Raw genomic sequence first — 14,265 nt, 5'->3', positions numbered from 1 at the left:
GACGCTTACAGCTGCTGTGAAGGCTCAAAACAACACCATTGAGCGTATGAGGGGAAACATCAGAGAGAGGCCTGCTCAAAATGAGACCCTTGAGCGACAGTTGGAAAACATCGCGGAACGGATCACTGCAGTTGTGAAGTCTCAGAATCAAAAGACTGACAACACCACGGAACAGAAGTTTGATACCATCATGGGGAGGCTCGCAGCTCTTCAACGGGAGATCGAGAGACCAGCCTCGGAGTGCTAGAATTCGAGCTGCTCACAAAGGAGAAATCAACAATATTCAACATTTGGACACCACGGCCCCAGCTGCAGGCCCAAGGCTGGAGCCCACCAAAACAACTCCCTGATAACGACTGTGTGATGACTATTCTTCCCGCCCCATGAAGGACACCTGGATTGGCTGGAGGACTGTTTACTTAGCCTGATAGGCCGAAGGACACTGTCTCAGCCAGACTATGGACACGCACACACACACACTTACACTGATAAGCACTCACTCATCCCCCTCCCTTTCCAACGCCTTCGATGCTTGTGCCCTACCGGGGATGATAGCAGTCAACTGGACCAGCACAGATGCTGCAGGACCGGATGCGCTGTCTACGCCGGCTCTCTCTTACCCTTTACCCGCCCCTGTTGCTTGTCTCGTGTTTCTATGGTGTATTGATAGTCATGTGCTTTTGTGCTGAGGTGTTTTTTCTTTTATCAAACTGTTCTCCCACTAGGAGCTCAGTCTGAGTGGAGTTTTTTTTCTCCTCCTCTTACCTCATGTAGTGTATTTTCGTTGTTTTTTTCCTATCAGCCTACCTTCTGACATGTCTGCCCAATGTGATGTTTGTGTAAAGTTGGTCAGAAGGTTCCTTTGTGAGTGCGCATGCGCCATTAGCGTGCTGCCTGCTGTAACCCCTAATTTCCCTCGGGATGAATAAAGTATTCTGATTCTGATTTCAATGGCACAGCCTACCTGAGTGTTGTTGACCACATTGTAACTTTCATACAACACACCATATTCTAAGGCCCAAATAATAAATATGTTTCTTGAACATAATGAGTTCACAAACAGCGCCTGTAGAATATGGTGGGAACAGGGGATTCACAGCTGACCAATCTGCAGCAACTGTGTGATGCTGTCATGTTAATATGGACTAAAATCTCTAAGGAATGTTTCCAGCACCTTGTTGAATCTGTGCCATTAAAATAAAAAAAAGGGGTCCAACCTGGTACTAGCTCTGTGAGTGTAGAGCAGTTTTAGATTGTCTGTGCAAGTGTGTGGGAGAGGGTGAAATGTCCAGAGTCAAATGAGGACAGCCGATAGTGTGCATCTCATTTATTTTCACCCATTCAGACTTTCCAAACAGCCAGAGCTACCTCGGAGCCAGAATGGCGTACCATTAACCCCTTAAATTACAATACATAAATAAAAGCTGTTTGCATATAAACAGTTGCTGATGTACACATTCCAACTTGCTGAAGTACACGCAGATTTACAAGGACACTGAACATGTTTGTTGTGGGTGTTTTCTTTCCTCTTTCTCCAGAACTATGAAGCAAGGCTATTTTTTTGTGTGTTTTTTTTTTTTAAAGTTTACTGCCACAGCATCCTCTCCTGTAGAGAAGCTTTTGCATATCCAAATAGGAGTAAACTCTTGTAGCTGTATACTATTTACACTGTAAAAAGACCAGAGGTTAATCTGAACCAAGAACATTGTGACCAGAAACAACAAAACTGAAAGCTGTGTTTAACATTCATATTCATGGAGCGTTCCCAAAAAAAACAAGTAGAAGAACAGAGCTTGTTCCACCTTTAAAAAAAAAACTCCAAGCTTCCTTAATTCAACAGTTAGCCCTTGGCCCTGTTTGTCAAAAACTCCCCCCCCCGCCCCGCCCCGCAATGACCAACCAACACAAGCGGGATAGTAGGAAATTGCATCCTCACTTCTCAAACACACTTTTACACACTCGTACACAAACACGTATTTTTAACCATCCCTCCCTCCCTCCTCATTCAACTTAAACTCCAAATTCACTCACGCCCTTTGGGCCCGTGGAGTGGCCCTCTTTCTCCATCTACAGGAGAAAAGATGAACTACATAGTGCTTCTGCTCCACTGAATTTCACATTTAAAAATGTCCCACCGCCTCACGATTGTATTCTGCAGCTTAAACAACAAACAAACAAACAAAAGAAAAAAAAAAAAACAACGTGTGTTCTCAAGTAAGTCGCAACACAAAAAACGTTTCATTACAGCTCAGATTTTTAAAAAATGCAACAGAACTGTGACGCAAAATCCAATTTGTTGGCTGTACAATGTTAAGAAATCTTGAAGGTGCTTGTAGCTTCTTCTTCTCCTCCCTTTTTTTTTTTTTTAAAGAGTCAGTAAACAAACACGTTATAAGTTAAGGGTTCCTCGGGGTATGATGAAAAACTCTCCCTCAGGCTGACCAGGGCCGTCCATCATGGAGAGAGGAGGGAGGAGAGATGGACGTTTTTTTGAGATGATGACTTCCGCTTGTTTCTCTTGTGTAGCTGTACCATCACAGAGCTCAACAAGTTAAACTTGTTCTGGACATTTAAAAAAAACAAAACAAACAAAGTCTTTACTCGAGCGTCGAGGAACAAGTCCCACTGGAGTCGTGTTCTACTCTTCATCGGCGTTCTTCAACATGAGGATGGAGTTGTAGATCTTCAGAGCGGGTCCTAACTTGATTGACAGGATCTTGACGATGTCTGCTTGTGTGAGCAGCAGGAAGGCCTCGCCATCGATTTGCTGAAGAGGAAAAAAATCAAGTAAAGGCTTTGTTACTTTAAAAGAATTTCTATTGTACGCTGGTTGACGCACAAACAGTATGAACACAGAACACCTCCAATACTAGAAGCACTAGGAGGGGTCAAACCAACAGCAACACTTCTTAACTTTTAAAGTACGATTTGACAAAATAAGTATTTAGGATCAACCTTTAGGTGTTATGAGTTTTGTCAAAGATTTTGATTGTTTCACTACAGGTCATGAAGTTAAAATACACATCAGGATAATCTGATAAGCAAAAAGAAATAATGATCAACTTAACAGCTAAAACTTCTAAAAAAAAATGCAATTATTACAAAGAAGAAGATGCAGATAGAAGAGAAGAAATAAAAAATCAAAAATGCAATAAATAAACAAATAAATAATTATTTATTTATAAATGAATGAATGAATAAAGTACCTTGTCCCCAGGTGACCGGGCAAGCTCATAAATGATTTAACTTCTAATGTAAAGTCTGCTGTGTTTACAAGAAACGATTGATAGCCAGCGTTAACAAAGCAGGCCATAGAAAGTCACCAGCATCACTGAGGGGGGAAGATCACACCCCTAACAAAGTGTCTGCACTGAGCCAGGTTTTCCTCTCATAGCGACGAGGTTTGCTGGATTTGAGGAGAGTCTGTTTATTTGCTGTTTACGTGTCAGAAACTGTTTGGTAAACGTAATTTTTCAGACAGTTTTGAGCGATACTATGGACAGTGAAGTTAGCATAAACACCAGGAACACTGGAAAGTCTGGTTGTTCTCGACTGCATCGCTGTTTGGCTGTTTTTGTACAGCCGGGATTCTCGGTCTGCTTCACGTGCTGGCTTTTTTCCCCATGCGGCGTCGCTTTTGTGTAAACAGCAAAATTCAGCCGAGCAACATTTTGAAAAGTACATCTGAAAATTGAAAGTCTGAACCTGGAAATTGTTTCCACTGACAGTCACCTAAATCAGTCTCACTGATCAGCCTTTCAGAGTTCCCCATCTTAAAGTTTGTTAAACCTGCTTGCTGTCTTACTGTAGCTGTGATATTTAAATAAAGTTAAACAAAACAAAATTAAACATCAAAAAAAGCTCATTTTAGAGAACAAACGTGGCTGACATTTTTATTGTTTTATAAAAATCACTAAGGGTTTGTTTGCCATTGGTTAACGTGCAACGTAAATCTGAACTAGCACAGGGATTTACATTAGTGGACATATGAATTGTTTTGGAAGCACTAAAACTGAGGCTCTTTTTTCTCTCATTTTTCAGTAGAACCTTAAATTTATGAAAATATATGCAAGATGAAAAAGCTGGAGACTGCATGAAATTATGCAGTCAGCAAAAAGGTGTCCGAGAAGACTGCAAACCATGACTGATGCAAAAGAACAACCTCTACGATTTAATGTGCAGCTATTTTTAAGCCAGCTTTACGCCAGACTTCAGACCACACACACACACACACACACACACACACACACACACACACACACACACACACACACACACACACACACACACACACACACACACACACTAAACTGATGAAGTTGCTTATTGCTGCCACTTGTATTCCCTTGTTTATTTATTTATTTATTCATTCATGCATGCTTTCTTCACATGTTCTCAAATGCAAAATAAGGACCTCTCACTTGTTCCCTTCACAGGAAATGAGCGAGAGCCAAAGCAGCTGTTGGATTAGAGAATAACCTCATTCATGTCAGCAGGGAAATACACACGTTTGATATTCTGAACAAGGCTAGGAAGTAATGGGAAAGCTAAACTGATTGAACCTCGGTCAGTTAGGTATTGTCCGAAGTCCTTAGTTGATTAATTACTCAGTTAAATAACATATAAGGACTGATCCAGAAAAAAAAAAAAGAATAACCTTCAACAGCATCTGCCTCACATCCAAAGCAAGTTCTAAATTGATTTGTCTAATGATAAAGCATTAAACAATAATCAAGAATGAGCAGTTATTAACTAAAGCCCTGTTTAAAGCAGTTTTCTGTGCTGGGCACCAGCATCTCAACGCAAAACAAATGAGCGTATACTTCTTACAGAAAGGTTGTGTGGGCGAGAGCCAAAACATCCACGACCATTATCCCACTCTAGTAATGTAAAATACAGTGGGTGGATGAGCAGGCAGCCACATGCCACACGGCCCGAGTGCATCAGCTCAGGTTCGAGTCCAACCCGTGGCCCTTTGCTCCCTCTCTCTCTCCCCACTTTCCTGTCTGTCTTCACTGCTTCACTATCCAATAAAGACAAAACACCAAAAAATAATGTAGAGGGAAAAAAAGAGGCTATAATTCGCTGGAAATCAACCGATGCTGAATCCGCCAAAATAAGGTTTATCTAATTCTGTTTTGGTGATCTCCTTGGCTCCCTGTTTCACTGTATGTGTTTACACACTAAGAGAAAACACACACACACACACACACACACACACACACACACTGAAACAGGGAGCAGAGGACACCAGTAAAACAACACACTACACAAGTGCACATAAATCAGTTAGGAGGTTGGGACTGCTTCTCCTCCTCCCATGCAAGCCTCTGCACGTCCTCCTTCACTACATCCATGATCTCTTTCTGAGGTCTTCCTCTTTTCCTCCTGCCTTGCAGTCCTTATTCAACAGCCTTTGTCCAGTCTGTCTACTGTCCCTCCTCTGCTACATCTCCAAACCATCTCAGCCTTGCTGCTCTAACTCTGTCTCCAACCGCTCAGCCTTCAGGTCACTCCCAGTGAAATCTTAACATTACCAGCTTGGCCTCCTGTCTTTTTTTCTGAGCCACCCTCATACGTCACAGCAGGTCTCAGCACCTCTTGTAAAGCCTCCCACTTCACTCTTACATGGATCCCCTACATAAAACACATTTTAATTTCAAACTGTTCTGGAATATCTGCTGAACTCTCCAGACTACACTCTGTAGTGATTCCGCTGAATTATGTTCTGTGATGGCATGTGTGATGGTACTGTACCCTACATGCAAAAAAACAAAACCCCCAAAAACTCAGCTTTGCTTTCTTAGATGAATTATCAATAATACATCTTGACAATAATCAGAGCCATGATCAGCTACTTCTTCAGTGACTCCATCGTACTGCAGACAAAAGTCCAACTGCAGTAAGCAAAGTCTGTCCCTGTTGTGCTCTGGGGCCTCAATGAACTTGGTGTAGCAGCACATGGGTCAGTTCTCCATCTGCTGCAGGTTCTGGTTAGTTTCCCTCCAGCTCACAGAGCATCATCCACACTGGGGAGGTGGGAATTTTTCTGACCGCACGAGAAGAGACTTTCTACAGAGCCAGCTGACTGATATTGATGACAGTGGCTAATTAGCCCGCCAACAGTGTAACAAAAGACGTGAAGGGACGGAGCCTGCCTGTTAGTGGTGGCTCAACTTTAAAAATAAAAGTGAGCGGACTGTCTGCTAGCACTTCGATTGCAGAGGCATCGATCCTTCAGAAGTTTCAGTGTACATGCCATGTGGCTTTTACTTTCACTCTCACTTCTTTTTACAAACCATCCTGAAGTGCTTACCTCTGTTTTAAATGTAGCAGCATGTTCTTTGCACCCTGGAAGCCCTTTGACAAAACCAGCCACCTGAAGAACAAAGAAAATAAACATACAGAAAACAGCTTCAGACAAACGTCGATCAATGCGTGTTTATCTACTAATCGTGATTCTTTACATGCCTCTATTGACCCTCAATCGTTCACCTGACTGCCAAAATGAAGGCTCCAGCTCACCGCGACACCCAGAAAAGCCCTTACTGAATATTCATGCACAGTTGCGGTCTCCCTGAACAACTAGCCGCCTTCATGTTGGATGAGTGGATTCAGAGTTTGTGTGCCTGCTTTTCTGGTGTTTACACAGTCTGAGTGTCTAAGCATGTCTAACCTCCTCGGCACTCCAAGTGGCCACTCTCTTGGCAGTCAGCCCCAGGACCTCAGGCAGCAGCTGGCAGTGTTTGTCCCAGCAAAGAGCCACCCGATGGGGAGGCGAGGCAGAGATGCCGGGGGAGAACACCGACTCGTGGAGGGCCTGCTGGAGGGAGATGGCCTCTGGAGAGGCTGAGGAGAGTTAAGAGGAGTCAGTGGGAGGAAGTGAGGGTATGAGGTACGATTCCTTCTGCACTTTTTCCTCGCTTACCTTTACTATCGCCAATCTCCTCTTTGACATAATGCATTTTTAGGTATTTGGGAACTGGAGCTGTCCTGAAATGAAGACCAACGACAGAATGACTCCTTGAAACAAACAAATCATATCAGGCGCAGCGTAGTGTGAGGCTATCTTGAGCGACAGGTACCGTTTAGGCCTTGTTCCATTGTGGCTTTGCTCGGTGGCTCCACTCAGTGCCTCTGCCTGGCTACTGCGTCCTGTACGCTCAGCTGCCACCGTCGCCGGTTTCCTAGCAACACAGATAATCATTGCTCAGGTACAAACCACTACATATAGTTGCATGCAAATCCCCTGATATGATAGGAGCTGTTAAAGTATGTCGACAAAGGATTGAACCTGTTCTGGGCGTCCTCCGGTCCTTCGGGTTGATCTTGCGTCGAGGAGTTTTGCGTTGTGTTGTTTGCATTTGGGTCAGGGCGTCGCCCACGAGGATGAGGCCCGCTGAGGGTGGGAGGCCGCTCTCCGCTGAGACGGTCTGGCAGCAAACCCTCTTTGTTCAGATTCACCTCTGAGTAGGGACAGCTCACCTGACTGCACACAGAGACGCAAACATCGCTGGGACACACAGCCTTTATTTTTTTAAAACTCCAGTAAGAGGTTATAACACAGACAACAGAAAGGCAGTTAATATCGCCTCGCCTCACCCTCCTACATACAGACAAACACACAAGTAACACATGTAGAGTGCTGGCAGCCCACACAAATAAAAGCAATATTTGAGAGCCTGGAGACGTCTCCTCTTTTAGTTACTGTTAAGACGTGTTTACTACACCTTAATATAACAATATGACATTACCTGACGACTGACTGGACAAACAAAAATGGAAATGGTGATAATTTATTGAAATCCATTTGGAAAGTGGTGCACTTAAGAGTGTTAAAAGTATTTTAAAAACAGGATAGAAAGGCAACACTGCAGCGACTGAGAAACTATGACAAATATTCCCTGAGGTAAACCGGGAGAGCAGTTGGGGAAATGCATAAAACATCTTAAATGAAAATGGAGATGTAAGACATAAGAGTTGCAACAAAAGACGACTGTGAAAAGTTGAGCTACGAACGTGTAGTGAGTCCCATAGCGAGGTCCCCTGATGTGCCCAACGCCGTTGCATCCCGGGGTAGGACATCCTTGTCCTGGAGCAGTCACTAAATCACTGGAGCCTGAAATACACACACGCACACACACGGGAAACTTAATAAAACTATGCAAACAACCATCCATTCTGAATTCATTATACATTCCTCTTAATGTCTTATCCAAGTAAAATAAAGGCAGAGATCAAGTGTGCTGACTCATCTGTTGAAATTAGAAATCTGGCAACCTCACCCTCAGCACCCAGCAGGACAGACAAGGACAGTCTGTGTGTCTGTGCGTGTGAGTGTGAGAGAGAGTCGTAAAATGTGTCACACCGTTAGGATATTGTAGTGGGTGTCCAGTTTTTTGACACCACCCGACAGGATGCAGATCTGGGCAGTCGGTTTCCACCCAATAGTCGTACTCTGAACTCCAGCCATCAAAGTGGATCTGCAAGAGGAGGGTAAACAAGAATTTAAACAAAGGCTGAGCACAGAAAAAAAAACAAACTCAAAAAGCATCACCATGAAGAGACATCTCCCACCTTTAGTCTGTGGTCCTCTGTGTCTGCTATAGTGGCAACACGAATGAGCATGGGATTCCTCTTATCAACCGCTTCTACTTTCATCCCAAACTGGAAGCCATGCAGAGGTCGCTGAAAAAAAACAACAACACAGAATCACATGTCTGTATTTAGACTACTGTAGCACAGTACCGTAAATATCTGCATACTCGTATATCATACCACTTTGAAAGCTCGTGCAGGAGCTGCCTGTGTGCCCGTCTCTTCCAGGTATTTCTCCCAAGAGAAACTCTTTGGTTCCTTACATTCTAAGGAGAGGAGATAAAGACTCATTAGGTGCACTGGATACTGCAGACAGACACCATGTAAACAAAGCCATTTCTACAGGTGTAACAACATTGCCCAGCAGGTTAGAAATAGGTGGCAACATGGGGATCTACAGGAAATTACATCTTACTATTAATACACTTAGCATGAGCACATTTACTTTCTACAGAATAATTCATCCGTGGCTTTGTTATCAGATTTTACTATTTCAGGATTCAAGATTTTTTTTTTTGTTGTTGCCATTTTTATTTATTTTATTTATCATTTTTTATTTAGCTGGCCTTTAATTAATCATCTCAGATCTTACAAGAGTTGGGTCCTACAGTATATTACATTCATACTGACTCACACGTGTCTTGGTCTGTCTTACCAGCTGGAGTTGTGAGTGTTAGCTCAGCCTCTTCACAGTAACCCACAGGGTGGATGTATGGACTGCTGGCATCACACCTTAAAACAAACACAAGTAAATGGGCGAACGATAACACCGGGGGTTTTGAAAGAAATATTCACCAATAAAAAGGTTCAGAAACTCTTTACTTACAATGCTAGTCTGTTTATTTAAAATACAGTGGCATGCTGTCTTCAGTAGACAGGCACTAAATTAGCACTGCTTTCACACGGATTCAAATCTCCAGCTGCCCTCAAGGCAGACCGGCGAACATCTCTGGGTAATAATCTCTCACCAGTAATCATGTGTGTCATCCCAGTTGTCAAAATGAATGAGCAGGCGGTTGTCGACAACGGCAGCAATTGTTGCTACACAGATCAAAGCAGGATTCTTCCTGTCAACCGCCTCCAGTTTCATCCCAGCTCTAAACCCGGATGGAGTCACGGACTAAAAACAAACAAACAAAAAGACAATATGCATTTAGCCAATTTAGCCACACGGAGCCAATAAAATCCACTGAATCACAGAACCATCTGACAGCTTCAGATGTGTTTAACACTCACTGTGTTGAGGCTCTTAAAAAGGTGTTTCGGGGCCAGCTGACCCCTGCAGTTCTTCACGTACGTGCTCCAGTTGAACTCTCCATCCTTACAGCCTACAACACGACAAGCCCAGTCAGCTGAGTTGTGACCCAACTTTGTTAAAAAAATAAAAAATAAAAATTCTACCTTGAATTTCATGTTTATTGGTGGTATTCTTGTTACCTTTAGGCAACAATAACTTGTGTCCGTTCTTCTCACACCAGCCGGCTGGTTTCAGATCCCACGAATCGGCATTAGCCCAGAAGTCATAGCATTCTGGATATCCGTCAAAGTGGAGCCTCACCCTGTAACCTTGGATCTGGGATGCAAAGAGAGGCAGGCATCCATGAGTCAAAGTCTTTATCTAGAAAAATGTTATAGCGTATAGGTAACATAGTCAAGCATTAGCATTAGTACCTCCGCAACACTGAGCACACAGAATAGAGACGGGTGTGCCGGGTCAAGTCCCTCCAGCTTCATCCCCACCTTAAAACTGTTCCTGCTTTGTGGAAGCGACTGGTGCTGCAAGAATAATAACAGCATAGGTCAGATAAACAAGACTGTGAGCTTCTACTTAACAGGGTACAAATAGCAGGTATATGCAGGTTTTTACCTCTTTGAATAGTTTAACTGGAGCAGCGACCGCTCTCTCCTCTTCGAGGTAAGAAGGCCAGCTCCATGCACGTTTCTTATTGGGTGGGGCAGCAACTAAAGGTTGGGTGAACAAATAGTGACATATTACGTGTTGTATAAAGTGTATGCCAATGACACACAATGCATATAAAACCATGACTACATGGATGTATTCTAGGCAGTTTGACAATTTTCTTTCTATCGAAGTCCCTATATAAAAATGGGCAAAAACAGCATGCTCATAATATTGGTTTAAGTCTAACCAAATTAATAAAAACTCATTCTTCATTCCTGCTTTCTGTCGCTCTGAGAAATACATTGCCTGCAGGTTTCATGAATTGGAAGATAATGCAAATGCTAATCAAAAAAATCTGACAATCAAATCAGAGGACAGTCTCAAAAGCTGAGAATGTATCACCAGCTAAACAACACAACAAAAAACTGATTTAGGGCATTAACAGATTCTAATAATGTTTAGAGCTTCATCATACCCAGCTTGGCAATTTTGGCTCCTCTCCTGCCCTTTGTAGCTTTAGCCTTTTCCTACAAGAAAAAAGCAGAATGAGCAAAACGTGTTACACAGGACTATCACAACTCTTCTCATCCTGTAGATGAGAGGAAACTTAAGCCTGAACATCTGGTATGTATGTAGCTCTGAAGTTGACCGAGTGTTGATGGTATATTCCTCACCTCTGGTTCTTCTTGGTTTTCTTCCTCTTCCTCACCAGAGTCCATGTAGATCTTCCTCTTTTTGCGCACACGTTTGCCAAGTCTCTCTCCTTCTACTGCCTGACCCTCCCGTGCTTCTCCCGGAGACGATCTTTACAAACACAAAGAAGGTGCACATGAAACAAAAAATATTAAGTTAATCTAAAAAAAAATTAAATGGGGGGGAGGGCGTTATTAGAGATAACAGAGGCATGGTTTTACCTGCCACTGGAAGGCTGGGCACAAGCTGAGCAGCAGAATTTCCCCTGCAGGAGGGCATCCCCAGGAGCACGGCCACCGCAGGCCCGGCACCTTGACAGCTCCCCATTTGAGCCCAAGTTTGCACTAGAACCAACTTCAACACTGGGCCCAACCTCCACACTGGGGCCCTCCATACTGGGGCCCTCCTCTAAAGACAAAAGCACAGGACCAGGAGCTAAAGGACGGAGGAGAAAGAAGGGCTGAAACTGAGGCCGAAACGTAACGTAGACTTTAAAAACCAAACAGTGAAAGTCTTCATTATAAAAATGACAATCATGTGCCATCATACCTTTAGCTTGAGACAATCCTGGTTTACTCTGATTGGCTGAAGCTTTGCTTGTCCCTGTCTGTGACTGGCCTTCAGGTGGAGGGGTGGGCGTGTGAGATGGTGCGGGGTCCAAGGTCTCACTGTTAGGCTCTGCCTCCTGCCCTTTGACCTCTAAATCTGTGACAATCTCAAGAGTCCGAAACTCGGTCAGGCGGAACTGAAAAAAAGAGACACATTCCTATCAGCCAAGTTGGTGTGCTACTATGGTCCTGATTATGAGTTCAGCCTGAGAAACAGCTATACATACAGCCTCCTCCCCCTATAAACAAATATTTGCACAAGCAAGAAAGACCCTGGACCGAAAAACAACAACAACAAAAATCAGTGATATCTTTTGTACCCTGATATCACTGCCTGGCAGCGTTGCAATGCCATCCTTCCAGTCTAATCCCATCCTGTCAAACTCAGCTCCCTGGGAGGGGCCATCACTGGGTGGAGTGTCAGTCATTCCCACTCTGCTGATATGACCAACCTGCAAAGAGTCACATGGAAAGGCATGGTATTATGCGCACAGTCTGCACCTCTGACTTTTACGCTTCTGTTTTCCAGGCCCATTGTTTCCCTGTACATGATAACTGCAGTGAGCCAAGCGGTCCCCTACGGCTTGATCAGCGAACTGATTCCGATCACAAATGCAGTTTTTATTCCTCCCTGCACTTGTAAACAGCTCTGCGCAGCATCACCACTAGATGGCGACTGCGCGCTGGCGTGCAGGATACACCATGCACTTCGATTTCAGACAAAACAGTCAATAATAATATTGTTTTGCCGGCCAACTATCAGAGAAATGCGAGCACAAACGACCCCATTAGGGTAAACCTTAGTCCAGATCATTGACAAAGAAGAGGAAAGACGTCTCAACTTTAAGTTAACCAGACAAGTTCGTCTTTTCCTTGTTTTAACAGTATCTCTTAAAACCGACTGCTTGCCTGGCAAGGAGCAAGTGAGGGGCTCATTTGTTTATCAGCTGTAAGGAGAACACTGTTTTCTGCACTCACTGGCCAAACTTAAAAACGTCTTTATCCGCTTAATAATACGATATAACGTTTTAGTCCCGACGCATGTTCAACACTGAATTAAGGTTATATTTTCTGCTTGCATCGTGGTCACAACCGTGTCAAAAGTAAACAACAATCAGAGCTCCTGGATCTCGGTTAAGTTAGACTTTGCATCCCATGCCTCAGTTTTATTCTAGCCATAAATAAAGTGTATGTAAGAGCGCCCATGATTAGCATTCGTCTTATACAAAATGGCGGAGCATAGGAAGAGGCCACCAACACGTTTAAACTATGTTAATTACTCAAGTTACCATTTTAAACAAATGCCGCAAAGCTGCTACACGTTAAACAAAGGCAAACGCTTGCTGTGTAATTTCCTGACTTGGTGTTTTCATTCACTCTGGCCGTTTTTCTTCACTTTCCCCTTGTCACGGAATGTCAGCCCAGGTTGCTAGCTAGCGCTGACATAAAGCTAACAGTCGCTAGCTCCACTCAGTTCATATGAACTGAGGGCTGCTATAGAGGGCTAGCCGTAGCATTGAGACTGGATGCAGAGCCAGCTATAAGGACGATCTGTAATAAATAAGTTTCCCGGTTAATAACAATAGGAAAACGCATTTGCAAAATGCAGATACATCACAGAATATCACGCACACTCGTAACAACACCGCGATAATGTTACGAGCTTTAACATTGTTGCTTGATTAATTTCTTCAATAGAAACTTGGAAAAAAACGATTTATTCTCGCCGTTTTAAATCAGAGTGGAAATAATGGAAACTGTCGCCAGTTTACAAAAACGAACGCCTGCTTTTCAAACGCCGTCCTCGTCAACGACAACAAATGATTATTAACGCCCGTATTGTTTAACAATTGTGGAACTCACCTCGTTTCTGTTTTAACTCTTATTTAGAGCTGGATAGAGTGGTGCGCATGCGCGCAAGACGCGCTGCCTGACACAACTTTGGGTCTCGGAAAAGTTAAGTTCACTGCTGGTGGTCAATACCGGGCCTGCGTACGTTCACAACGCGCCCCAAAACTCGATTTAGAGCCGGTGTAACGAGAATTATCCGCCGGACAGGGGCTCCGGGTTCCCCCTTTGACCTAAACCGCCTATAAAAGCGTTAAATACGACTGTGTATGAGCGGAGCGCAGGGAGCACAGTGTCTCCCCCATAAAGAGCCGTGGAGGAGCCGTTGGTTTCCCCGATGGTCAAAAACTGGTCACTTCCCACTTTTTAAGCACACTCTGATCACTGTAGTAGCTCGTTTGGGGCGGACATATTCAGGACACAAGCGTTAATAAGACTACAACCACCGGCGCTAACTATAGATATAAACGCTCAGGCCTGTAATATCACTTGAAAAACGAACACAATGGGGCTGTTAAACCCGAGACAGTCAGATGGAGTGTACTGAGGTGTGTCAGTCTTACATCTCACATCTTATGCACGGAAATATCATCCGACTACAATAAGGGTGATGCC

General features: G+C 43.7%; 1 protein-coding gene across 6 annotated transcripts; it reads right to left on the bottom strand.

Moving 5' to 3' along the window:
• Positions 1–2,346: 2,346 nt before the first annotated feature.
• Positions 2,347–14,146, bottom strand: l3mbtl1b (L3MBTL histone methyl-lysine binding protein 1b). 6 transcript variants are annotated; one of them, XM_026184165.1, is made up of 22 exons: positions 13,666–14,146; positions 12,123–12,254; positions 11,744–11,939; positions 11,416–11,629; positions 11,176–11,305; positions 10,977–11,028; positions 10,466–10,560; positions 10,270–10,374; positions 10,000–10,171; positions 9,835–9,926; positions 9,567–9,718; positions 9,254–9,330; positions 8,779–8,864; positions 8,578–8,688; positions 8,369–8,483; positions 8,020–8,119; positions 7,295–7,489; positions 7,086–7,187; positions 6,929–6,993; positions 6,677–6,849; positions 6,317–6,379; positions 2,347–2,767 (listed from the first exon to the last, which is right to left on the bottom strand). In XM_026184165.1, exons 2-22 carry the CDS (start codon positions 12,228–12,230, stop codon positions 2,639–2,641), a joined length of 2,532 nt encoding a protein of 843 aa, XP_026039950.1. In that variant the 5' UTR covers positions 12,231–12,254; positions 13,666–14,146; the 3' UTR covers positions 2,347–2,638. The 6 variants fall into 6 exon arrangements, with proteins under 6 accessions (XP_026039950.1, XP_026039949.1, XP_026039952.1 ...); XM_026184164.1 differs by lacking the exon at positions 13,666–14,146 and adding an exon at positions 13,092–13,153; XM_026184167.1 differs by lacking the exon at positions 13,666–14,146 and adding an exon at positions 13,092–13,153 and having other exon boundaries at positions 11,416–11,602.
• Between the last annotated feature and the right edge of the window lie 119 nt (positions 14,147–14,265).

The sequence above is a fragment of the Astatotilapia calliptera genome, chromosome 11, assembly GCF_900246225.1.
Source record: "Astatotilapia calliptera chromosome 11, fAstCal1.2, whole genome shotgun sequence".
Classification (NCBI taxonomy): Eukaryota; Metazoa; Chordata; class Actinopteri; order Cichliformes; family Cichlidae; genus Astatotilapia; species Astatotilapia calliptera.
Note: the sequence above shows the minus strand (reverse complement) of the source record. Positions and strands in the feature narration are given on the sequence as shown.